The sequence below is a fragment of the Lissotriton vulgaris genome, chromosome 2_1 (assembly GCF_964263255.1).
Source record: "Lissotriton vulgaris chromosome 2_1, aLisVul1.2, whole genome shotgun sequence".
Lineage (NCBI taxonomy): Eukaryota > Metazoa > Chordata > Amphibia > Caudata > Salamandridae > Lissotriton > Lissotriton vulgaris.
Window position 1 is genome coordinate 1,954,393,818 of NC_141687.1, and position 27,012 is coordinate 1,954,420,829.

At 44.7% G+C, this 27,012-nt stretch overlaps 1 protein-coding gene across 1 annotated transcript in view; it reads right to left on the bottom strand.

Moving 5' to 3' along the window:
* Nucleotides 1-27,012, bottom strand: part of FANCI (FA complementation group I) — a 636,131-nt gene that overhangs the window by 81,246 nt on the left and 527,873 nt on the right. Inside the window, exons 33-35 of the mRNA XM_086958134.1 lie at nucleotides 25,867-25,923; nucleotides 25,712-25,771; nucleotides 896-973 (exon numbers count right to left, since the gene is read on the bottom strand). Coding sequence (XP_086814260.1) covers nucleotides 896-973; nucleotides 25,712-25,771; nucleotides 25,867-25,923 — 195 coding nt within the window. The remainder of the gene's footprint in view (nucleotides 1-895; nucleotides 974-25,711; nucleotides 25,772-25,866; nucleotides 25,924-27,012) is intronic.

A 27,012-nucleotide genomic window follows, 5' to 3' on the forward strand; every position in this document is an offset into this window, starting at 1 on the left:
CCTACAGCTTATGTTTGGACTATAGAACTATGCTAACTTGTACACCTACAGCTCGCCATGCAGCAACCAGTCTGTTTCCAAATATAAACATTTATCAGTGCATCATACCTGTTCTTATATCCCTTGAACATCGCATAGTGTACGAGACCATATACTTTACCTACAAAGGCATCCACAGAACAAACATGAATATATCACAAACATATGAGATCTCTGAAATAAACACATTTGTTAAAAGCTAAGCTCTGCTTAATGTGGACATACCCAGACTTGGAAATAACTCCCTCTCAAACAATTTTTCTCTGCAAACATGCCCTAAATATGGAACATACTTCCAGTGAACACCAGACAGGACACCTCAATCTGCACCTTAAAGAGCAACCTTAAACAGCAATTTCTTACATACCGTACTTAAGTCTGCATCCATTTTGTAATGTGGACAACATAAAATGTTTCCTTCACTGCTGTATACCTCTCTCACCTGAACTATTATACCACTGACAATGTGAATTCCCTTATTTCTATCTAAACTATGCATCCCTTATACCAGTTATAAGTAGCCTGTCACATTATTCCCAGCAACCTGGCAGAGTATATTAATAACTATAATATATATAAAGATGAACAGACTCATTTCCAAAATCTTCAAGCTTTGAAATAAATTTATTTGGAACATAATTCAACTTTTAATATGCATGTAGGCACAAACAAAGAGACAGGAACTCATCAGAATGTCGCCTTTTTCTGCTAGATGCTACTCTTTATGCTTTGCCTGTCTCAAGTGTTACCTGACCAGGTTTGGTACTCATGAAACTGGGTACTGAGCAGGCTCATTACAATATAAAGTAATTTAATAAAATTGAACTCTGATATGCACAACTTCCATTCAAATTACCGTAGCAAAAGAGGCTGCTTCTTCCTTCGTCTTCCTTTTCTTTTCTCCTGCAAAGCTCATACTTTCATTCTGGATATTCTAAAGCAATCGAAAGCATAGTATTAGAAAGCACTAAAAAAACATCAGATTCATCATCAACCAAAGTCATCATTTTAATGTTCCATTTTGAATGATAACAACAAAGTACTTTCGCTAATGCTCCTTCTGGTGGATACTATATCTAACCACAGATTTTTCACCATTTGAATATTTCCCAGATGCCAGACTGGTCCCTACATTGTCATAGTAGTGCTTCTGCACACTGCCAGGTGGCGCCACACGGCTCATGTTGGATTTGTAAGGCCAGAGTCGTGACACAGCAGAGTCCCTTATTAATACCAACCCTGAGTCCCGACATCAGTTTCTTTCTTGACTCTTTTGGGCCAACAGACATGGAGCACAAAACAATTGGAGGTACCAGAATGCAGATTTGTAAATTGGTAAACTTTTAGATGGTAAAGAAAAAACGACTCCATAGAATAGGCGGCGAGATGATAGTGAGGAAACTATGATTTCAAAGAGTATCCGTCAGAAACAGCATTTCTGAAGATAAGTAACATGTTATTCTGATACATACTACTAACACCAGATTCCTCACTTTTAGAATAGATACTAAAGCAGTGCCTTCCAATATGAAGGATCAATGGAGTGGGCTCAGATCAAAAAGTCCTGCAGGACTGAACAGGCGAAATGCCCTTCATATCCGACTTGGCTATCAAGGCAGAAGTGCATGCTGAATGTGCGCACTGAAGCACAAGTCACAGCCTGAAAGATGTCAAGGACAGGCCCTCTGAGTGCCAATGCAGGTTTGGCAGCATTGGCCCTGGTGAAATGGAGCCTTATCTTTCCGTAGGCTACTTTTTGGCCAATGCGTAGCAGATCTTAATGCAGAGGACTATCCACCTTGATAAAGTCCTTTTCTGTACTGCCTTACCTTCCTTTACCCTTGAAAACCGAACAAAAAGCAGACTGTCCACCCCATACCTTTGGTGTGATGGATAGAAGTCTCTCATGGGGTCTAGCCAATGGTGTCACGCTTTCTCTTTCAAGGGGTGAGGTAGGGCAAAGAATGTTGAGGGGTCTAGGATTGCCCAACATGAAAAATAGAAACAACAAGGTGATGGATGGAAAGCATGAATTAATCTCAACCACTGGCGATCACTTGGGCCCGAAACCCAATCCACAGCTTTTCACCTACCATGCCACCATGCAAATCAGTCTTGACCATGCTACTCATGGAAACAGTTATGCGTGAAATGCCAGGCCAGGCCCTCCGCGAACCAGAACAGAAGCAACCTAGAACCGGTTCCGCCCTAGTTGGGGAACACAGCCAGGTAAAGCTTGGTTCCATTGGCACATTAAGCACAGGATCATACCTGGGCATACCCGGCGCATTTAGGACATCAAAAGTAAAATTAACAAGGTGATGGATGGAATGCTTGAATTAAACTCAGCCACAGGCATTCGCTCAGGCCGCATCCCAATCCATCCAACTGCAGTTTGCGTTCAGTTACCTCTAAAACCTGGATGGTATCGGATAGGCTGCTTTGATTCTAGGTCCACTGAAACTTCAGATTCCACTGCATAGCCCACATATACCACACGTTCGGTCAACAAGCAGAATGCAGGAGGCTAACAGTCAAGAAGACTCAAAACTGCTCTCGCAAAAGTCCAGGACTGAGGCTGAAACACTGCGATCATAGCCCAAATGTCCTGGACTTGTTGCGACAGAGAAAGGCCTTGAACTGTACAGTGTCCAACACAGCTCTTACAAAAGAAGGCACTTTGAAGGAGTATGGTGCAACATCGGTTCGTTGTTCGGGAATCCAAACAACGTCAGGAAGTTCGCCATTGTCTGTAGGTGGTTTACAAATGACTGTGGCGAGCCCGCTTTCATCAGCCAGTCATCAAGATGGGGAAATATCCCTAGCCTATGAAGATGGGCAGAGATCATCGCCATCACTTTTGTGAAAATCTAAAGGACACTGGTGAGGCAGAATTGGAGCACAGTAACCTAGAAATGCTCCTGTGCTACATTGAACAGCGGGTGACATCTGTGGGAATGTAGGACGAGCAGATGAAAATACTAGTCATGTAGGTCAAAGGCCAAAACATAGCTGAACAAATTGAGAGCAAATAAAACCTTGGCCAGCATGAGCATTTTGAATTTCTCCTTTGGTAGGTACACATTCAGAGGGCGAAGATTGAAGATGGGCTGCCCCCCTGACCCCCCCCCCCCGCAGCCCCCTCCCTATTCCTTCTTAGATACAAGGAAATAGCGAGAGCAGCAACCTGTCCCTATTTCTGGGTTTGTAAACTTATTGATGGATCATTTGAAGAGTAAAGTTCATATGTCTTGCATTAAAATGGACAGGTACTCCCCCGAGAGCCAATTTGGTGGAGGCTGGAGCTGTGGTGGGGTAGAAATAAACAATAGGGCATAGCCATGCTGAACGATTTGGAGGACCCACCTGTTAGATATGATGGATCATCACCCTAGGAGAAAGTATTGGATACTGCCTCCCATAGGGTAGTTGTGCACAGCTTAAAGCAAGCTAAAGCAGCTTGGAGGCAGTCGTAGCAGCAAATGAGGCTAGCAGGGTTGTTGCCCTAGATGACTTAACTGCTGCTTTCCAGATCCAAGTTCTCAGCCACAATAAGTCTGGGGTGACTGCAACGAGGGCTGGAGAGACTGGGTGAATGAGAGGCAACAAAAAATAACACAGTCATGTATATAAATCCAAGTTGACAACAATTCTTCTTGTGTTGATATCTTTTATTTTGATGTATCTGAAGTATGCACAGGAATAGAAATCAGCCAGCGGGTTTCGCCCAGTCACCGGGCTTCTTCAGGGCAAGATCCAATGAAAAGGACAGTGGTATCTTGGAATGATGTCTGTACGTGCGTCGAATACCTGGTCCACAATGTGCAAAGTCCCGGGTCAGGTATATTTCACTTTGGAGAGCACATGGACCGGCAAGGGGTTCTGTGTCCTAACTCGAGCGGGAGCCGTGTCCGGTGTACTTCAAGCTGCCAGAGTAGCTGGGGCGAGGTATGTTGCCTGTATTTCAACCCCCTGGAGTAGACTCGTATTTTCCTGAACTCATGAGGAAACTATCCAGCACGGGTCGAAAGACCCAGAGAGCATGACATGGCCTTATTCTCCTTAAAGTGTTCAATGTCTGAATTTGTTGCATTGTCAAACAGACATATACCATTGAAAAGGCAAATCCATAAGAGGCCTGTATATCTCCAGACAATCCTGTGAATTGCAACCACATAAGGTGACAGAGCACTACCCTGGTGCTAACTGCACACCCCAGATAATAAGCAGTATCAAGGCTAGCACAAATTGTGTATTTGGCAGCAGCCTGACTGTAGCAAAGAGAGTTTGGCCCATTTAGTCTACCAGAATTTTTCTCTTTTGATCACCCGGTTTTTCGACATTCACTGTGGGTGAGCTTCACTACCTGATTCTCACTCACAGTAATTTCACTGTATTTGGCCGATGCATATTTACAGCAAGTGCCTGTCTTTTAAGAGAAAGCCCCAGTGGCACTGATAGGGTAAGGGACATTAGGCCTTTTACACATGAACATGTGTACATACACACGGACCATTGTATTAGAGGGGCCTTTGATAACCAATGCACCACAGGGTTCTAGCCTAACAAGGAACCAAAAGATAAGTGGCAGGAAGCCCTGTTGTCAATGAATAGTAAGAACAAAACAATAAGAAGTGCTGATGCACTAATAAAAGACCAAAGTGGGAAAAATGTCTTAGGCCAGAGCTGAAAATCTACCCAGGCCAAGGATCTTGAGACTTGTTTCACTGCTTCTGCTAAGGACACCTGATAAAGGGAAGGAATGCCCGTGGTGCTGAGAGATAACACTTACAAGGGTGAAGGGGGGTTGGTAAGGCGCTGGGGTAAGATAGAACTCACAAGCACTATGTTTTCGGAGGCAGATAAACTGAAGTGCCTAAAGGGGATACTAAGTGCCAGAAACAGATCCCAAAATGTCTATAAGGCATACAGAAGATTGTTCCAGTAGAACAGAGGACAAGGCAACAGTGCATCTGCACAATGTAAGCCAAATACCCTCTAGAATAAGAACTTGAGTAAAAAACTTTGCTTCAGATAGAAACCTGTTAGAACAGTTGCACATAGGGTCACAAAATAATATTCGTCCCAGATAATGGGAGCCAAAACCTGTCATCAACAGCATAAGAAAAATGAAAGTACCTGTAGAAGGCAGGAAAACCTCACTAGGTGCCCCCCGTAGATGGAAAGGAGATTTGAAAAGAAAAGTAAATGGGCTCCACTTTGCAATGGCTCCTATGTTAATAAAAAAGGGACTTTCTCCAAAAAAACCTAGTATGGGAGAACTAGGGAATCAGATGGTAGAGTTAAGGGTCTGCTCCACCCCGATTATCTCACAATCGCCGCAAAGCAGAGTCCGCATGTGCACTGAACAGATGGCACCATCAAAAGACATATTAATCAGGGTGGCTTGAACAACCTTCGAAAACGCAGAGGTGTGCAACCAGGCACGCCGAGGTAATGCCACTGAAGCTGCTATAGCCAGACCCAAAGAGCCAGTGATATCCATACCACAGCGAATGATTAGTCTAGCTGCTTGCTGCCCTTCCCGTATTAACAGAACAAAATAGTTCTGAGTCTCTTCCAGAGGGAAGGGCAGCAGGCATGCCAATGAGTCCCACAATGTATGGGAGAAGCGTCCGAGGAAGGGGAAGGAAACCCGAGGCTGGGGAAGACTCCAAACCACTAGTCTCCATAGGAGGTTGGACTGTGTCAGAGAAGGGGTGGTGAAACTCCAAATCCTCCTCATCACCTCCCTAACCGTATTACTCATAAGGAAAACCGGAGGAGGGGTTATTGAGAGCCGAGAAAAGGTATCTGAGATGTTGGCTCCACCAGTGCCGCATCCGAATCCGTCTGGCAACTAAGAATCAAAGTCTCAGCATCGGAAAGGGAAAGTGGTGGGGCGTCGTGCAGTGCCAACAGCGCCATTGTCTGGGTCAGCTGACCAGACCCAGGCACTGTCAGAATCGGTTGACCAGACCCAGGCGTCGAAACGTATTTGGAACCCATAGCCGAACTGAAGCTGAATCCACCCGCGCAGACACAGTCACAGTCACAGCTTTGTGCATCTTCTTAGGTCCGAGGGCGCTCCAGAGGAAGGTGAAGACCCAAAGATACTATGAAGAGAATTGTAATATTCTCTCATCTAGGTGAGTCGCCTCTGCTCCAGGGTAGGTTGGGAGGAAGACTTGTGCACTGACATTTAACCGAAGAATGGGAACAGGGTTTATGTGGTAAAGTTGGGGGTACCGCGACTTCAACCACCTGCGTTGCTTACCTCGGGACGTCGATGGACTGATGTCCACGGGAACGGCTCCTGGATCGGGAGGTGGAGCAAGAAGGGGACGAGGTCGATGAGAAGTCTTGGAAGACTGCGACATCCGCGCAGCTAGGAGCTTCACTTAACGTTCCCTCATCGCTTTCTGGTGAAATTGGTGACAGGAGTCGCACTCCTCAGAGTCATGGTGCACCTCCAGGCACCACATACTAACAGAGTGAGGGTCCGGGGCAGACATTTGCCGTCCACAGGACCTACAAGGCTTGAACCCAGAGGACATAAAAATGTGTATAAAGGCACACTGCTCCGTTCGATGAAAGCATTGAAGTAGGCAAAAAAAACAGTCTGTGGAACTACTTATCGAATTTGCATTGTAAGCGCAGAAAATAAGAAACTGGCATCAGGGGAGAGCTCATATGGACTCCGTCAATCTAAAATCTGGAGCACTAGGTCTCTAAGGAGCTGCTTGACGCCCTCTACTGACGCACAGAGGTACTGCTATAAAAGATTTCCGGATCCCATCTGGAGCCAGGGGAGAATTCTAAGATAAAGAATCTGTGGCTGGATGTTTCTATCGGATAACTTAATTACTCTGCTCCCAGTATTACTCATGGAGCAATTATCCGTGATTGACTCAGTTCCTGAGAAGGAAGGGGTGGGGAGGAAAAACTGCATCTGGTAATTAGCTGTCACACTGGAAGCCAGGCTGGGTCAGTCCAGGCTCATTCAGCAAAGGAGGAAATCCATGCATCTGGAGCCAACACAGAAGGGGCCACCCTTTGAAGTTGTTGTGGGTAGCTATATGTTGGTGATGTCAGCTAGGGGTGGAGAGGAGATCCTCACAGAAACTTTTCACAGAGAAAACTTGAAACTCGCATATTGGATTGTCCCAAGATTGCTATGCATAATGGTTGGGGACAGGGGTGGAGGGAAGATGTGGCATCCTAGAATTCACCAGGGGTGCCTGGCATCTAGAACTTTCCACCCACACTTATCAACCTCTGCGTAAGGGAGAGACCGTGAGCAAGACCTCTGAACCTGGGATGTGACGGCAACAGAACCTCAGACAATTTGAAGCAATCTGATGCTCTGCTAAGGACTTTTTCCAGCTGACCCCTGGACTAAAGGGTCTTTTCAGAACTAGAGGCATTGTTGAGGGACTAGTTAAGGGAAGTTCTGGACTCCACTGCCACCCCAAGTGCACTTCAAGACAGACAGGAGGCTCTTGCAGGATGGTACTGGCTGGTAGAGGAAGGGCTGCACAAGATGCCCCCACCAGCAGGCGAGGAGAGCAAGACTGGCATAGAGAGACAGTAAAAACTGCTTCCCGCAAAGTGTGCCCTTTAGAGGCCATGAGGCCTGTTGAAAATGCTAGACTAAAATCAAGGAAATAGGCCAAACGGGATCAGTGCTATGCATCTTTGCGCCTTTAAACATGCCTAAAAGAAAAACAGAGCCAATGGGGCTCAGCTGCTACTTTCTAAAATAATCCCAGGGTAAGCCCGGTACCAGGGGTTCGACGCAAACCTATTTTGTATGGGGAGGGGGCTTACATGCGATCTCCTCCCCAGAAGTGCATTCGGTCTCGTGGACCCCATCCTCTAGGCCGATGTAAAGGAAGGTGAAGAGGAGGGATGTGCACTGTGCCGGGCCAGTGTAAGTATGTTTTTTCTGCCTAGTGAACCCCATTTTCAGAGGCAAGCACTCCTCAGCTGGGCATATTGCTGCCCACCGAGACAATGCCTGGTTGCTGGAGAGGGTGGGAGAGGGCAGCACCAAGCAGCTGCTCTCGCTGCAGGTGCAGAAAAGGAACTGCTCCCGCCACTGCGGGGTCCACATAGAGAAGGGCTGCTCCTGCACAACACAGCAACTCTGTGTGGGCATCTGGCAGGGTTGAGGGGACCTAGGGGCTCCCCACTAATAATAAAAAAGGGATCTTATCATGCGCAAACATAGCCCAATGGGCGTCAAGGCGCCACTCAACCCCCAACCTACAAACTAGCATCTGGTGCACCTGGTGGGACCAGGGGACCTGCAACTTAAAAACCGGTCCAGCAGCTTGAAGGTGCATTAAGCCAAGACAGCCAGTGAACCCGCTGTTTAAATATGAAAAGATTCTGGCCTGGAGCGCCCAATAATTACTTGCAATGGCTTACTTTGATATTCTCTTTGCTTCTTTGGTGCCTCAGAATGGGCAGCAGCACCGTCAATCAAATGTTTGGGGGCAGCAGGAGGACCTTAGCCCCAATTGAATGGATAAAAAAGGGTAACCCTACGTCTCTAGGGATATTAAAAGTATGACCCCCAGAAAGAATAATGAAATTGTCAAAGCATTACTGGAGCCAGAGCTTTTGCTCTTCAGCTTCGGAGTGCAGGGACCCCTGGTGGTTGGTCCTATGGTTACATGTTGTGGCCTAAAGAGAGTGAAAGAAAGACTAACACTGATGCCATTGTGTTCACTGTCAAAGCTTTATTAACAAGGCTTTATTGACAGAGGTTACTGTAGACTATATTAATATTGAATTCATTTGAAAACGGTTCTTGATTTAAAAGATGATTTTTATCATGTGATAACTCCTTGATAAAGCCAACAGGCTTGACTGAAATACTGATGTGCTGACCTTTTCACAAAGTAAACAGGCTTGCCTTATGTATTGAAGTAGTATCCTGTTGTTTTGGGGGTGACATTCCTTGCACACTGAAGCACGAAAGACAATTTTAAGGTAAACATCTTTGAGAGGCATGAATCCCCATCTGGTGGTGCAGAAAGAAAGAAACTGATGTCAGCATGCATGGGAGACACCTATATAGGCTCTGCAAATCATTTCTGGAGTGAAAGTGGAACAGTACCAGTGTGGTGCCACACGGCTCCACATGACGGAGCACCATGGTTCTGCTGAAAAGTTGCTGAATACAGTCTGATGCCTGGAAAATATTCAAAAGCTGAGGCATCTACAGCTAGAAGTCTCTTTCAGAAAAAGCCAATAGGCCTGCCTCTTTTTGAATTACACTCTCTTATGTTGTGATGTTCTATCTGGCATGGGGGAGGTAATTGTGATTATGGGGTCATGATCTAGGGTTTAAAGGCGATTCAAGAATGTCACCAAAGGTATTTTCATCTACCGGATGCCAATATCTATATTTAATGAGTAATGTTTAGTGATGTGCTTGTAATAAATGTACTTTTTCTTTTCGAAGAAATAACACTGAATGAACAATGATTTATTAAGTGTTTACGTTGTATGTCAGCAAATGAAGATTACTACTCCACCTGCAGCCCCTACCCTGCATAGGCTATGGACTGCTCTGCTTCGCTCTTCCAGGACTGTCAAGTCTACAATGTGGCACATACTTTCCAGTGAGGAGACAATTGTGAACCTACTACTTACACAGGACACATATCTAGGACAACAAATAGCCCAATTTCTTACACTGACTATTTTGAACGGTTTGAGCCAGGAAGCCCCAAGTTCTTGCAGGACAACCTGCAATGTCCCACATGGCGTGCCTATATTGGCCCAATAAACAGACCCCACTGACAGACCTCAGTGCTGTGCTGCTGAGGAGAACATTTGATTGCTGAATGCCTCAGTCCTCTGTTGACTGCTTCAGAGGAAGGGGGGCGAAGAGAATTGATTGGGAGTCACTTTACTGGTGGAAGACTGGACCACCAGAATCTCAGTAAGGAGAGCAGGGTCGCCTGAAGCTAGGCTATAGGGTCTGGTCACCTACCAATTTACCAGTGGGCATGACTTGGGTTGCGACCAAGTATCCATTAAGGTATTGAGGTTCTGCAAATTGCGAATTCGTTCGTGCTTAGCCTCCATTTTATGATCGCTGCCATTTTATGTTGCCCTCACTCAGGCAGCTCGGCGAACGCAATATTTTTGTCGTCTCTGCCTTTGCGTGTCAGGTGGCTTCTTTGCTTATGTTTACTAACGAGTGTCAGGGTCTGGTCGAGTACACTAATTCCTGTCTGAGCTGATTAATCCCTGTCCGGACTACATGTTGGTTCACACCATTGTTTCCTTTTAGTTATCTTATCTGCTGTCCTTTGCTACACGTCTCATGCATTCTCCTGTTTCACGACTGTCTTTCTACAACACGCAGCTGTGTTTTTTCTACTTGTAAATTGAATTGTGTGAATTCATTTGTGATTTACTTAAGGGGTCGAGTGACAAACAGAACCGGGAACTTGAGTTGTTTTGGTCTTAAAACATTGTCTATAACGTTTGCCTATAGCTCATGCTATTGTGTGATTGTATTTTGCATTGTATTGTATCGTATATAAACCTGTGCGCCACAGAGTTAAGTGGCAGTCTCTTTTGAACCTCGTTATATTGACGACTTCTAAGACCACTGTACTAGCTGCAGCTAATAAATACCATCTTCTATGCCAGACAAAGAGTCTGTGTCTCTGTTTTGACAAGGCAGGTGAATCCCGGGGATTTTAGGCATACCCTGCGCCGCCGGGCCTTAAGGCTGCTGTTCTCCAACTGGCGCCCAACGTGGGGCGACTTCAGCGGTAGCAGTTGAGCCCGAGGGTCGTGAGGAGCCCCGCAAGAAAATTCCGGAGGAAGCGCACCACGTGATCGATCCCTGTATGTCGGAAGTGGACCGAAGGTCTTTCACAGCGCGGCTACTCCTCTCCGACGGCTGCTGACGACTGCTTCCCTGACTGTCGCCCTGCCTTGGACCCTTCTGATGACGTTTGGTAAAGCGAGACGATAGACGGACCTTCGCTGGTGTAGCCTTCGCTGGTGAAGAACGATCCTTAGTTAAGTATTTGGTGGGTCGCTCCCACAGACCTTTGTTTTGTTTCTGTTCTTGGGTTTTTTTTATTCAGGTATTGCAATAGCTGAAGCCAAGGGGTAAGTACGATTGTACTGTTTTGCTGATCTATACCCCTTGTTGTTTGTGATCAGTCTAGAGAAGTGACGATGCCTGGGCTGAGTAAGTTTAAAAGATTTTGTTGTTTGGGTTGTACAAGGGATTCCCAGTTGGAGGAATCATGTCCGATCCCTCCAGTTGGAACTCCCACTTATGAGCTCTATTTGAAACACGGCATTGGTCCCATTACCTTTAACGAGACATGGGCCCGATATACGAAAAATAGTGGAGTTTTGAGATGGCCTCAGAATGGTAGCTTTGACCCGCTATACTGGATAATTTGGAATCAATTCTGTTTAGAAGAAAAGCCCGGCCGGCTATGTTTGACTCCTTTCGCCTTTGGCGTAAAGAAGCCAAACAGAAAGAAATTAAAAAACGAAAAAGGATAAAAAAGCACAAGACATTTCGATTTTACAGGCTGCCCAATAGTTTAAAGACAACGAAGCAGATGGTGAGAAGGAGGTATTAGAGAGACAACATCGTATGGCGATAGATAGATGCTATCCGATGTTGCCTACTTCCTCTTCAGATAAAAATAAGGAATTAGAAGAAGACTCCTTAATGTCTTGTTTACTGAATTCACCTCCGCCCTATGTCCCGAATGCTAATGCACTTCCGTTACCCCCTCCCGTTGTCCAACAAGTGGTTGCTCAAGTACCGATTGTCCAACAACCGGCTCAGTTTCCTAGTGCTCCTTGCCTCACAGTCTGTAATTCAGCCTACACCTTCTCCCGCTCCTACTCTTCAGTCTGCTACGTTTCAGTCTCCGTTGCCTTCTACACCTGAAATACTTCCTATCCTCGCGAGGGACTCTCCTACTTCACAGAGGAGGATAGCAGATGCAGTTTCAAGTTTCTTTTCTCCTTTTGTAAGGTCTTTAAATCTGTCCCCAGCTTTTTCTAAACGACAATCTCGGTGTCAACTTCCCCTTACGGACGAGAAAGTAGTTTTGGGTTCTCTCGCTCGTAAATGGATTGAGCATGGACTAGAATATAGTAGCGAAGATATCATGAGTTGCTTCTATCAATGGGGAGAGCCTACGCAGAGATATGTTTTCAATGTTATGTGTCAAACCCTTATTAGAGGCTGGGAAGATATGGAGTCAGATACAGTTCCTTCCGAACTACTGAAATTGCAAGCTGATTTTGATAAAGGTTTTATTGTAGGACATCAAGCTGAAGAGGCAGTGAATAGACACATTGCTTTTCGAACAATGTTTTTGTCCCTGTCCTTTTCCGAGGTTGATTCCACTAATAAACAAGGTAGTAAGAATTATCCAATGCTTGAAGTTCCTCCTGTATGGAGAGGAGAGGTGATTGGTTCACTTCTTATCCCTGCTCATTTCCAGCATATATGGGTCCACGAACCCTGGAAAAGGTCTGAAGTGTTGGCACTTAAGCAAACTCTTCCAGACCCCGTAAAAATCCTGCTGGATATTACAAAGAATTGTCCCAAACAGTTGACGCCTGTATTATGAATTTGGCTGACATTGATATGCTATTTGGAAATGTTGTTCCGCAAGGTATATGGGCACGGATTCGTAAGGAAAATCATGTGGCTGAATTAGGCAGTGATTGGGCTGCTATTAGAGCTGCGGATGCGAATCAGGTGGGTGGTGCGAAACCCGAGGATTTGATTACGGCTCTTCCAGGTAGAATAATTGAATTGATAAAGACAATGATGCCTGCGGTGCGAGTAAATTGGGATAAGCTGGCCGCATGTAAGCAGAAGAAAGATGAAAGCGTCTCGGATTTCTTCACTCGCTTTGAAGAGACGTTTATTGACCACAGTGGTCAGGATTTGAGTGTAGAGGGTGGTCAGCGATTGTTTGTGGACAAGTTTGTGTATAATTTACTTACCGAGTTATCAAACAAATTAAAGAGTTCCGAAAGGGCATGGCTGTCTCTTCTCCTGCTAAAATATTGGCTACTGCACAGTATTACGAGAATAAGGATAAGGAGGAGAAGGAGAAACAAGAAAAGAAAAACAAAGATTTGAAAACAAAGGTTCTTTTACAGCAGGCGTATCCGCCTCGCTCGAATCAGCACCCTTAATATTCACAGTTTCTGCAACCTCCACAGTTTCAGAGATTGTTGCAGAAGCCCAAGTATTTTACGCCGCGACCCTTGTTAGGTCCTAATCAGTGTGCATATTGTAGGGAAGAGGGACATTTCAAGAATAGTTGCCCAGTTTTATTACAGCGCAATAATGGGATGTCCGCTCCCCGAGGTCGTGGTATTTTTCAGACAGGATCTAGAGGTAGAGGACGAGGTGCGTCCTCTCAGGAGCAGCGTTCTTTTCCTCCCTCTACCTCGAATTACTTTGACCAGCAGACAGCTCCGTCCACACAATATTACAATGATGATTATCATGTTGAAGATAGGGCTGACGACTTTCAGATTGAATAGGACAGCCATGGACAAAGTAAGGGAGCTGTGTCGATTCCAGTAGATCAAAATGGGCCATATGTCATTGTCAATACTATGGGTGTTTCAGAACAGTTCCTTTTGGATACTGGTGCGATGAGAAGTTCTATCATTCATTCTAAACTCCCTGGGGCACCTTTGTCTGGCTTAATGAATACCTCTGTGGGATTTTCTGGCGCTCCTGTCCGTAATCCGGTTTCTTGCACTTTGCCTGTCTCGATTGGTCCCTATGATTTGGAAGCTCCATTTATCCTGACAACTGGTTGTGGTGAGAATTTGCTGGGTTTGGATCTATTAAAAAGGCTGCATGCAACATTGTATTGTTCCCCTTCTGGTGTACATCTTACGTTGGGAAAAAGACTGATGTCCCCCATGTATTTGTCTCGGGACCAGTTTCCATCCGAGTTGCTTTCTCTCCCAGAAAGTCTTTGGGCCACGGGCCCGAATGACGTGGGTCGTCTTGTGATCCCACCGTATGTTGTCACAGTTAAGATAATGTTAGAATGCCACGCATTCCCCAATATCGCATTTCTAGTGATGGAGAGAGAGCACTATTGGCTATTGTTGATGATTTTATTCAGAAAGGTGTGGTTGAAGAAACTAGAGGCAATGTCTGTAACAGCCCTGTTCTTCCGATCCTTAAAAGGACGGATCCTTCATAGCCTTCTGTCTATCGATTTGTTATTGACTGAGGGAAGTCAATAAAATAGTGGTACCACAGTTCCCTGTTGTTCCGGACATTACAGCTTTATTGACAATGATTACTGCTTCGGCAGCTTGGTTCTCGGTGATAGATCTCAAGAACGCTTTCTTTAGTATTCCTATTGCTGAAGAAAGTAGGGATATTTTTGGTTTCTCTCTGAGTGGCTGAAGTTTTCCATTTAAAAGAGCTCCTCAAGGCTATTGAGAAAGTCCCTCCATCTATAGCAATACTCTTAAATGTCAACTTGATACTTTTTCTTTGCCTTCAGTCGCTACACTTGTTCAGTATGTGGATGATTTACTGGTGGCTGCTGATACGGAAGATGTGTGTAGGAGTGTGACTGTTGCGTTGTTGCATCATTTGGCTACTTTGAATCATAAAGTATCGCCCTCCAAGTTGCAGTATGTCCGACAAGAAGTGACCTATTTAGGTCATCTCTTGTCGAAGGAGGGAAGGCGATTAACTCCAGAACGTATTCACACTTTTTGACAGATGTCTGTACCTACTACACAGAGAGAAGTGCGTGCCCTTTTTGGTATCACTTCCTACTGTAGACAATGGATTCCCAATTTTTCACTTTTGGCGAAACCATTGGTGGCACTAACGTTGAAAGATACGCCCCATCTGCTCCCTTGGACGGATAAATGTCAGAAAAGTTTTGTTGACTTACGTACTGCCCTGTGTTCTGCTCCAGTGTTGGGTACCCCAGATTATAGCAAGTCCTTTACATTGTACGTGCACAAGAGAGAAGGTTGCGTGTTGTCGGTTTTGACACAGCAATTCAGAGATAAGCAGAGGCCATGTGCCTATTTCTCCGCTACATTAGACCCAGTAGCTAAAGCTTTGCCCAGTTGTCTTAGAGCTACGGCAGCTGCCGCAATTTCCATTAGACAATCTGCCGGATTAGTGTTGAATAACACACTTGTTGTTATGGTTCCACATGCAGTGGATACTTTGTTGAATAGAACCAAGACGCAGCATCTCTCAAGTGCTCGTTTGTCTGGTTATGAGTTGAAACTTTTAGCGAGCCATGTACATATCCAAAGATGGAACACGTTAAATCCAGCTACACTGTTACCGCTCCCAGATGAGAAAGACGATCAGGAAAAGCATTATTGTTTTCTCCTCACAGAAAAGAAACGAAGGGTAGGCTTCCCGGATGGGATCCTATGGGTGGACGGTTCTTGTTTTAAGCTTCCAAATGGAGAAACTACTTCTGCCTATGCTGTCACCACCTTATGCACAATTGTTGAGACGGCACGTATTGGACATAATTCAGCCCAAGCAGCTGAGTTAATAGCCCTGACTAGAGCGTGTGTGCTATCAAAGGGAAAGAGAGTAAATGTGTACACAGATAGTCAGTACGCGTTCGGTGTTGCGCATAGTTTTGGAAAGTTGTGGAGGGAGAGAGGATTCTTTACCTCCCACGGGACAAAGATTGAGCATGGTCAGTTAGTGACTGATCTTCTTGAGTAACTTACCTTACCTGCACAAATAGCGATCATAAAGTGCAGCGCACACAAGAAAGTTACAGATGATGTGGGTCGTGAAAATGCGTTTGCAGATGAGGTAGCGAAAGCTACAGCTAGAAACACCACTAGTCGAATGTACATGGCAGGTCCTGTAAATTGGGTGAGGGAAATTGGAATGTGTGAAGACACGATTGAGAGTGTGAAAACAATTCAGGGAGAGGCTACTGAGAAGGAATTGAGTATGTGGAAAGAAAGTACGGGAATGTTAGATTCGATGGGTTGTTGGACAGAGTTGTCGGAACATCAGCGATGGTTGTTACCGGACGCTTATGTGTTACCGGTCGGGACTATGGCTCATGGTCCAGCTCACATTAGTGCAAAAGGCATATGCAAGCTCTTAGCACCAGTATGGCAGAATGAAGGAATTCCGAAATGTGCAGAAAATGTGGTTAAGCATTGTATTGTTTGTCTAATGCATAACCCATTTTGTGATCGCTGCCATTTTATGTTGCCCTCACTCAGGCAGCTCGGCGAACGTGGTATTTTTGTCATCTCTGCCTTTGCGTGTCAGGTGGCTTCTTTGGTTTTGTTTACCAACGAGTGTCATGGTCTGGCCGAGTACACTAATTCCTGTCTGAGCTGATTAATCCCCGTCCGGACTACATGTTGGTTCACACCATTGTTTCCTTTTAGTTATCTTATCTGCTGTCCTTCGCTACACGTCTCATGCATTCTCCTGTTTCACGACTGTCCTTCTACAACACCCAGCTGTGTTTTCTCTACTTGTAAATCGAATTGTGTGGATCCATTTGTGATTTGCTTAAGGGGTCGAGTGACAAACAGAACCGGGAACTTGAGATGTTTTGGTCTTAAAACATTGTCTATAACGTTTGCCTATAGCTCCTGCTCTTGTGTGATTGCATTTTGCATTGTATTGTATCGTATATAAACCTGTGCGCCACGGAGTTAAGTGGCAGTCTCTTTTGAACCTCGTTGTATTGACGACTTCTAAGACCACTGTACTAGCTGCAGCCAATAAATACCATCTTCTACGCCAGACGAAGAGTCTGTGTCTCTGTTTTGACAAAGCAGGTGAATCCTGGGGATTTTAGGCGTACCCTGCGCCGCCGGGCCTCAAGGCTGCGGTTCTCCAGTATACATAAGGGTTTCAGTAAATGGAAGCAAGGGCTCAGATGAGGCTGGCTTAGGTTAGGACATCTGTCTTGACTTAGTTGCTCATCTAGTTACCATGGTAACAATAGTACTCTCTTCAGTTGGGGCTCAAAATGAAAATTCAACCATGTATCAGGGAAAGTATAAATCCCATTGGCTTCCTGTAAATCGATATAAAGGCTGTCATCATTATAGTGGAGGAGTAAATCTTTCCCATACTCACCTATCCCAGTGGTGCTAAACTCGGAGCCAAGAACAGAGTGGATCCTCTTAGGGCAGCTTTATGATAGTGTTAGCACAGGAGCAGACTAGGGTGTATGGGGACCAGGTACACTCTAGCAGATTCAGAGCATGACTTTAGTTGGGTTGGACATTGGAATCGAAGCCAGAGTCTCCTCCAGCGTCAACACCAAGAGGGGTCTAGGAGCCAGGGTGTCAGTCTGCTCTGGAGTCGGTGCTTAACCTGTGCCAAGTACAAGGGGTTCAGGCGGCACTGAGGATGGATCAGCCTGCAGTAATTTTACTGTGACCCCTCCCTGCAGGTGCCTGAATTCATGCCAGAGGGAGCCGGAAGAGTGGTAAAGATTTGCAGTATGACCCCCTAAAAGATCTCAATGTGCTTCCAGTGTCGTCATTGGCTGGGGGAACTCAGGCGTATTGTGATGAACTGCAGAATTGTACAAGCAGTTTGTCCTGATGGAGTATAATCAGACTTTATAAGAGACTTTTAAACCTTGAGATATAATGGAGAAAGCTTCTAGGAGCAGAAATGACATCAGGAGAAGTAATTGAAGCTGTGCAGCAACTTCAGCAAGGGGAAAAGCTCTGTCTGAATTTCCTTAAGAAATAGCCATGAACAAGGAGGCAAGATGGCCGCGGGTGGGTTGTGGTGAGCGGTCGCACCAGAGCCTCTCTCCTATCTGGACATACTAGTATGAGTTAGCTGAGTGCTAGGATGATAGCGCTAGTCCCCCCCGGATGACTTTCGACTTTGCTCTTGACTTTACCCGTATGAGAAGGGGATGCGATGCTGGGAAGCGCATTTTCACTGAAAACGGCGCAGACGAATACTAGCCACATTGGGGACCTTGGAGACTGGGTGGCGGCCGAACTTGGCAGGCTGACAAGGAAACTGACGTGGAAACTGAGAGTTTTCGCAAACAGCCTAGTTAAGCAAGTGGTGAATATTGCAGCGCTAGGGATCAAAGATTGGAGCGCTTCGAATTCCACCAAAATGCCGCCAAGGCCTGCAAAGGTCGACAAGAAGAAAGTAAAAGACAATAGTGAGACGAATAATTCAACTCCTGCTGTACCGGAGACACCTGCCATGCTAAATTCGCAGCTACCGGCAAAGAATCCAGGCGCTATAAGGAAGGTGACTGAGCCTCTCATCAAAAAGAAAACAGATATGAAAGGAAAACCGCTGGGCAGAGATGAGGGTGTCACGGCGAAAGAGCGCATCAAAGCAACAGAAAAGTCAGCGATTCTTAAAAACAAAAGCAAAGGGACCCCTCTTAGGCAGCCCACCCTACCTGAATCGTTCACCCGCCCAGGCAACTCAGACGGCGGTATTACCAGTAGGAGCCCAGGAGTCCCCGGCGTTACAGAACCAGAACTCGAATCCGAAGTAAGTCAACAGAGCGTCCTCGAGGACGCAGCGGCAGAGGCAGTAACAGGAGCTGGGAACGTGATGGACGCCGAGTCAGCAGTTGCCAAGCAACCGGCAGCGCTGTCTTCTCCGCTCTCTGTGAACCTCGAACAGGACGCCAGCAGAAGCAAACAGGAGGTAGCAGATGGGAATGCGGGACAGAGGGCTGTGACGGGCGCTGGAAAGGGGGAGCAAAGGAGATGCCTCAGAGGGGGTTGCTTGAAGAAAAGAATACCGAGGATAACGAGAATGGTAAGGGAGTGCAAAGAGTGGCAAGAGGGCCGAGAGAGCAAGAGAATGCTGACATGTTGCAGGCAATTATGCAGGTGGAGGCAGAACTAATGGCTAAATCCCCTAATCCCACATGGGGAAGTTCGGTTAGCCTGGTGGCAGAAAAGTCAGCTCTCGGCCACCCCAATGAGAAGGAAGATGTATGCTCATTGGAGGGGGAGCGCTTCTTTTCAGTTGATGAGGATTCCGACTCTGTTCAGCAGGAGGGAGAGATATCAGATTTAGAGGAGGAAGAAGAGGCGGAGAAGGAGGAAGATGAAGACGAAGAGGAGGATGATTCATTGACGATCTCTACCTCTTCGGAAACTGATATAGATAAGGAGTCTACACTAAAAAAGAAACAGACAAGGCGACGTAGGCACGAAAGATCGCCCACAAGGGGTGCTGAGAGGAAACTGGACTGGGATTATTCGGCGACATCGCAGACGTACCAAGAAGAGTCAGAAACAGGTCCAAATCAGGATGATGCATTAGGAAGAGTATTTAACATGCTGAAACAAATACAATCTGAAGCGAGATCTACAAGTCAGAAAACAAGGCAAGACTTTAGGAAAATCCAAACGACGCTTAGGAAGACAAACAAACTATATGAAGGTCTGGCAGGGAGAGTTTCCGAGGTCGAGGAGAGAACAGGCAAGATGGAGGATGACTTTCGCAGCTTTAGTGAATTTAAAACACAACAGGAAAAGAAGGCGGATGATATCCTATGGAAGATGGAGGATTTCGAAAATCGCCAACGACGCAATAATGTTCGCATTTTGGGAGTGGCGGAAGGGCTTGAAGGGCAAGATCCTAGGGGTTTTGTGGTCAAGCTACTAAGGGGTGCGTTCCCTGAGTCCCAGTGGCAGTGGGAGGCAGAGGTACAGAGGGCGCATAGGTTCCCCTTTGTCCAGCGGAAGGCATACGGAGCTGAAGGAGGGTCTAAAGCGCCACTCCCCCGAGCAATATTAGTGTACGTTGGAAACTTTCTACTACGAGAGGAACTTATCCAGAAAGCCAGACCAGACAGTAAAAGAACGGTGGAGGGTGTTACATTTTTTACTAGACCTGATTTCTGCCACGTGACAGTAGAAAGGAGGTGGAGGCTCAGGAAACTGATCTCGGAGTTTCAGGCTTTAGGATCAGAGGCGTATCTGTTATTCCCAGCCAGGTTGAAAGTGGTCACAAAGGGCAAGGTCAGGATGTTTATGTCGGAAGTGAAAGCACAGGAGTTTATTCAGGATCTGGAAAGGGCAAAGAAAGAGGGTCATTAAGGGAAAAGGTACTATGTCGAAGAGAGGGGGGGCACACAGGAGATGATGGGAGAGGGGTGCGACTAACACAACCAGGAAGCGTCCACATATAGGTCATTGTTGACCTATTTGCCTGTAGGGAGGGGGAAGGGACGGTAACACAGGGGAGGGGGGGAGGGGAAAGAAAAAAGCAGCTGAAATGTATGGTTTGGATATGGCAGTTAGCACACATTGTTTATATATTTTGTTTGTTGTCTATATTTTTGAGTAAAGAAGGAGGGAGAAAGTCTGGAAGGGGGGGGAGAAGGATTAAAGAAATAGCTGGGTTAGGAAGAGATGGCCTTTTTTTCAATACACAATGTCATGTAAGATAGTCTCTTTAAATGTATGTGGGCTGAATGATCCAAGGAAAAGGGCGAATGTAGCAGCTTATATAAGAACTTTACAAGTGGATCTAGTATGCTTACAAGAAACGCATATAGAGGAAAAGCAGATTTACTTAATGAATCAATTGCGTTTTGATGTTCTTGCAGCCAGTAGGCAAGGATCTAGGACAAGAGGAGTTGCTATCCTGGGGAGAAGAAGAGATGTGATAGTCAAAAGAAAGAAAGAGGACCATTGGGGGAGATGGGCTATGGCAGAATTAAGCGTTAAAGGGTTCAATGTAACATTAGTAAACATATATGGCTCCACTGAAGATGATTCGGAGATATGGGAGTTTTTAGATATAGAACTAGCACAGTGGCCCGAACCAGCAATATGTTGTGGCGATTTCAATATGCATGACCCTACAAGTTCATTTATGAGTACAGGAGTGGTGTATAATGGTAGAAAGAGAAAAGTAAACAGGGCTATTACCAATATGGTTAAAAATAATCTTCTGGCAGATCCCTGGATAATGCAACACCCACTGGTCGATGGTAGTACTTTTTTTTCGGCACCTCATCAGGTGTTGGTGAGATTAGATTATTTTTTAGTCTCTAGGTCCTTGGTTTTGGAAACACAGATTGAAAAACAACCAAGAACCATTTCTGACCATAATCCGTTAATATTGACAGTTAAGGTCCCACAAGTACAGAGCAAGAGGTCTACATGGACGTTTGAGAGGAGTCTGCTCCAAGACCTTGAGTATAGGAAACACATGGAAGGGTGGATTAGGTCCTTCTGGGAGATTAATCATGGAACTGCCTCGGTAGGGCAAACTTGGGATTGTTTTAAAGCAGGTGTTAGAGGAGAAACACTGAGCTATGTGTTGACCAGACGTAAGAAAGAGAGGTTAAAGAATGAAGCTATTCGTCAAAAGTTGATTATCGAAGAAGGAAAACTAGTTGCTGCAGTAAAATCCAAATCTAGCTTGGAAAATATATTATTAACACAAGTAGCACTGAAGGCAGACGCAATAGAAAGTTTCTCGAAAAAGCTTGCTGAAAAATACCTGGCTAAGAAAGAAGAGACCTATGAGTGCAGTGAGAAAGTGGGCCACATACTTGCGGTTAAAGTTAGACAGCAGAGGGCAGATGCAGAGATAAAAGAGATATTAGATCCAATGGGTATCACTGTCACAGGCTCAGATAAGATCAGAGATGTCTTTAGAGGCTTTTATGAAAAATTGTATACACAGGGAGACACAGAGGGAATACTGGAAGTTAGGAACTATGTTAGAGATGTGTGCCCACCTTATGTCACAAAAGAAGAAGGAGAAATGTTAGAGTCTACCCTAGGTCTGGAGGAATTTATCGATGCATTAAATAGTTTACCATCAGGAAAGGCAACCGGACCTGATCAAATTCCGGTTGAATTTTATAAAGTATTTCGTGATTGTTTGTTGATTTATATGTTTGAGGTTATGTTATATGTACAGCAAGGGGGGCAATCACCGGATTCATGGCGTGGGGCAGATATAATTGTTATTGCTAAAAAAGGGAAGCCCGTAACTCTTCCTGGATCCTACAGACCCATTACATTGATGAATTCAGATAGCAAGGTATATTCTAAGATGTTGGCAAAGTGATTAGCAGGCTGTATTGAACACCTGGTGAGCCCATCGCAGCATGGTTTTATACCCGGGAAGGGTACTACACAGCACATTAGGACATTGATCACTATGATCGACGCGGCAGAAGTCACAGGCGACCCTATTTCAGCACTTTTTTTAGACGCCGAGAAGGCTTTTGATAGGGTCGCCTGGGAATATCTATGGGAAGTTATGAAGTGGTGTGGTATTGGTCCAGGTTACATACGAGCTATACAAGCCTTATATAGAGACCCGGTGGTTAAAATTAGAGTAAATGGAGGACACTGGGATTTAGTACATATACAACGGGGGACTCGCCAGGGCTGCCCGTCTTCTCCACTGTTGTTCGCCCTGTACATAGAGCCATTACTACGTAAACTAGAGGGAAACCGTGATATCCAGCCTATGTCATTAAATGGTTGCACTGTGAAAACTCTTGCCTATGCTGACGACGTGGCCATATTGACTCCAAATCCGGATATAGCCATGGTGGGAGTAGAAGCAGAAGCGCATGAATTTGGGCTGATCTCAGGATATAGTCTAAATAAAACTAAAACCCAGATTATCGTGAATAGGTTTGCAACAAGTCTGGATAGCAGGGTGGTCAATAATGCAATATACCTAGGGATTGATATAACTGTAAAATTAGAGGAGTTAGTCGAGCGCAATATGGAACCACTGTTAGCGAAGGTTAAAAAAGACCTGGAAAGGATAAATAATCTACATCTCTCTTTGGTCGGATGCACAAATGTGTTGAAAATGATGATCCTGCCTAAATTTTTGTATTTATTCAGGTCAATACCTTTAATTTTTGAGAACAAATGGTTCAATAGGCTGGAGAGTGTAGCTAACAGATTTATCTGGGCACGAGGAAAAACTCGTAGGGCTTATAAATTTATCACTTTGCCAAGGGATAGAGGGGGCTGGGGTGCACCAGATTTTAGATTATACTACTTGGCTGCTGCTCTCCAGTACATGCAGGGAATAATAGGAGGAGGTGGGGGGTCATCAAAGACCTTTAATATGTCAATCGAAACTTATACAATGGTACTAGGACAAAATACTGTCAATTGTTTCCTGTACTTTTCGGATCTGGGCTATCTCAGAAGGCAGACATACAAGACTCTCAGGGCGGCACTTAAAATCTGGAGCACTTTTTTGAAAAAGACAGGTATGGGTAGATTTAATAGGTACACCAAAGTTTATAAAAATAAATCCTTCCCTGAAGAAATTTTTGCTGATTTAGTAATGGCAGACTGGGAGGATAAAGGGATACATCAAATTGGGGATTTAATAAATTCAGAGGGGATTATACAATTTGAGGAATTGATTAAAATATATAAAATAAACAGAAGGGACTTTTTTAAATACCTTCAGATTAGGAGTTTTCATAGGAATAAACAAGGAGGGCCATTGGGCTTTCAACCAAATGAACTGATGGAAGGGCTAACTATGGGGGAGGAATACTCCATTAGGCTAATATATGCTGCACTGGCAAAAAATAGACCAGATGATCTGGATAAGCATAGGGCTAAATGGGGGGAAAGGATAGAGGCTACCCCTGAATCATTCAACGAATCACTGGAATTAGGCCGGTCCATGCTATGTTCTGCCCCTTTGCAATCCCAACACTACAAAACACTATTCTCGTTATATCACACTCCAGCCAAGATTGCGAAATGGGGGGGTACCGAGGGTATTATATGCCCTTGATGCAATTCTACCGAGGCAGATATTGTCCACATGTTTGCCACATGTCCTCAATTATACACACTAATTAAGGATATTGAACAATTTTTAGTCAACTCATTAAAGATAAGGATAACCTTTACAGTAGGCTTAATTATGCTGGGAGTGGACGCAGGAAACGTGCAAATGACCCTTTGGAGAAATGGAGAACAGGAATAGGATGATCCATTTTGTTGTTGACTTATGATTGTGTTTTTTTAAAATGTTATAATACGATATTATGTTGCCTTGGCCTCCCCTTCCGGTGTTTAAATAGTTTTGATTTAAAAAAAAATTTGGTTATATTGTGAGACGAACAAATGTAGGAGGAAAATTTTGTATTCTTTTGAAATGTGTGCTTTTTGAAATTTTAAATAAAATATATTAAAAAAAAAAAAAAAAAAGAAATAGCCATGAACCTCGAACATTGCCAGGCGGTTTGAGAGAAGCAGTAATACGGAAGCCCAGAACACTGTGACTCATACCAACAACTGCCCCTAATCAAAGTCGATTTCAAAATCTTAGCTGAATGGTACTGTCTGCATAGTTACAAAAGAGGCAAATTCTGATAAGCATGACTTTATGCTGAACATGTAAATAAAAACATCCAAAAGAGACCACCTAATATGTAATATTCTGCAATATGTGCTTTTTCCAACGCAAAACCCATGTTGGAGGAGAGAGTCCTTAACAACGATTTAAGCCTCTTGAGCAGTAAGAGATGGATGTCAAAGTCGATTTTGCTTGCTCTACCAGCCAATCTCAGCGGCCTCTTCTGCATCGCCAAAGATGTGTACAGGTAGACTGCCAGGTTTTTAGCTGGCAGCAGAAGCAGCCACATTTGTCTCTTCAGATATTGTTCTTCTGCAGAAGAAGCCAAGCAGAGCACACCTCTTCACAGGGTTTCCTTCAAGTAAAAAGTTAAGTGAGGTACAAAATGTTGAGGTAAGGACAGCTTCTGGCTGGAGCACAATGAGATGGATGGGCTACTAATATTACATGTATGCATGTTAAGAATGCTTTTAAGCAATGCACCTGGGATTTCCTGTCTGATAACAGGGAACAATTAAACTATGTGCATCGAAGAAGGATTCAAAACTGGAGAACAGAATTGCCTGCTAGCACAACAGAGGTATTTGGAAAGGTCTACTGGGGTTGGGTCTTGTGATTGGTAATTTGAACAAGTGTGGTCAGAGTTGCCTGCAGTTGTGGTTCTTCTCTGTGGAAGACTCAAAGTGGAGTGGGAGGTGATAAATCAAGTCTTCAAACATTATATCAAACACTTGTTGAGTAAGTCTTTGGCGTGTACTGTGCCTGTCTCCTCGTGTCTGTGTCTACCACTGTCAGTCCCCATGGAGTCATACATCCTTTCCCCATTGTTATGGTGCCCTAAATATCTGCCACTATTTTCTAATGTCGCTTTGTCCTCGTATCTTTATTTGCCCTGTCTACCTGTTTCTACTTCTGTGGCTATATTTCTACCCGTCCTTGTTTCGGCCAATCCCCTGCTTTCATGTCAGTGTATCCTAGCCTCCCTGTTCTTCTTCTCCCTTATCCACAGAGAGGGTGGGGGAATGAGCTTTTTAAGGGGATTCTTCTTCTTTTTAAAGGCATGCCTGATAGTTCCACTGCAGATATTCCCACCCATTCCCATGATAAATAGATAGCCAGGTACAGTGTGAAATAGGCTTTTAAAAGATGCAAGAGATAGGATGAAAAAGTGGAATTACAGAGCAAACTCAACGTGGGAGCATTAGCCGTGCAACTGATTACATGCTTACTGCTTTAAACATAACATAAAATGTTTGTTACACTTACTTGCACATAGGTGATAAAGGCATAGCACTGAGGGGTTAAGTGAGAGCCAGACAGCTTCACCTATGAAGTGGAAATATTTCAATATTACTACATGAATACACTCATGACCCATTAAGCACCGTTTATCATTATATGCCATTATTCAGTTTACTTACCAGTTTTTCTAGCCTCGGAGGGATGTGTCCCAAATGACTGCTGTACACCTGCAAAAACTATGCACAACAAAACAGAACATAATTAAAAGCAATCACAGCGCATTCCTTTGTAATATTTTCCAAGTAACCATGTAATCAAGTTTCACAAAAACACAGTGCTCGTTTGTATTGGCTTGCAGGATTGTCTCTGTGTCTTTTTGAAACCCACAAAATACTTTCAATGAGTTCTGCAATACGTGTCAAAGTGACCAACATTAGTGCTCTTCTGCAACAGTTAGCTAAGACCCAAGAACCCAACCGTTTGAGGTAGGTCTCTGGGTGCAAATATTTGGTGGCAGACCTCTGCATGTATCATAATATACAAACAAACCTCCTTGCGTCTCTACTATGACTTAAAGAATATTTCAAATAGAAAAGAAGATATTAATTCCTCTCAGTATGAAGCCAGAAAGCATGGATTTCAGGCACCTTCCACTCCTACTTGTAACCAACACCCATTCTGGTTGTCAGATGAGGATGCTCGCAATAAGTCTACCCACTGCCAATCTACTCTTGGGGTAACATTCCAACCATCATTCTTTTGCTCAACATGGCATTGTTTCCCACGCATACGGAAAACTAGATCTGGCAGTCTTCTCCTACATTGCTCCTAAAGCATGGTACCACCCCCCCCCCCCCCCCCCCCCCCACTACATGTAACAGCCTCCTCCTCACTTCTTTCAATTCTGCAAGAAGCTGAAACCCTGGCTTTGAGTAATCGCACTTGGCCGAACGCACGCCCAGACTAATTCCTTCTCAGCGCCAGGATACCCTCCTGGGTGATAGGGCGCTCTGCAAAGCAAAATAGCATAACATCTCAGACTAGACTCGTTGATCCTGCTCCAATAGGAACGTTCAACTCGAACTTTCAAGCCAGGTCCTCTCTGAAACAGAACACAAGCAACCCAGGAACGGTTTCACCCTAACTGGGGCTTTTCAGTCGATGTGTAGTATGGTTTCAGTGGCACAGTGAGTCAATTCACATGTTATGTTATATGTTATGTAAAATGTTGTTATTTATTATGTAATATTTGGCTGCATCCTGACCACCCTGAATGATTTGAGTAAAGGATGCCCTAAATACTTCCGGGACTGCAGGCAAGATCG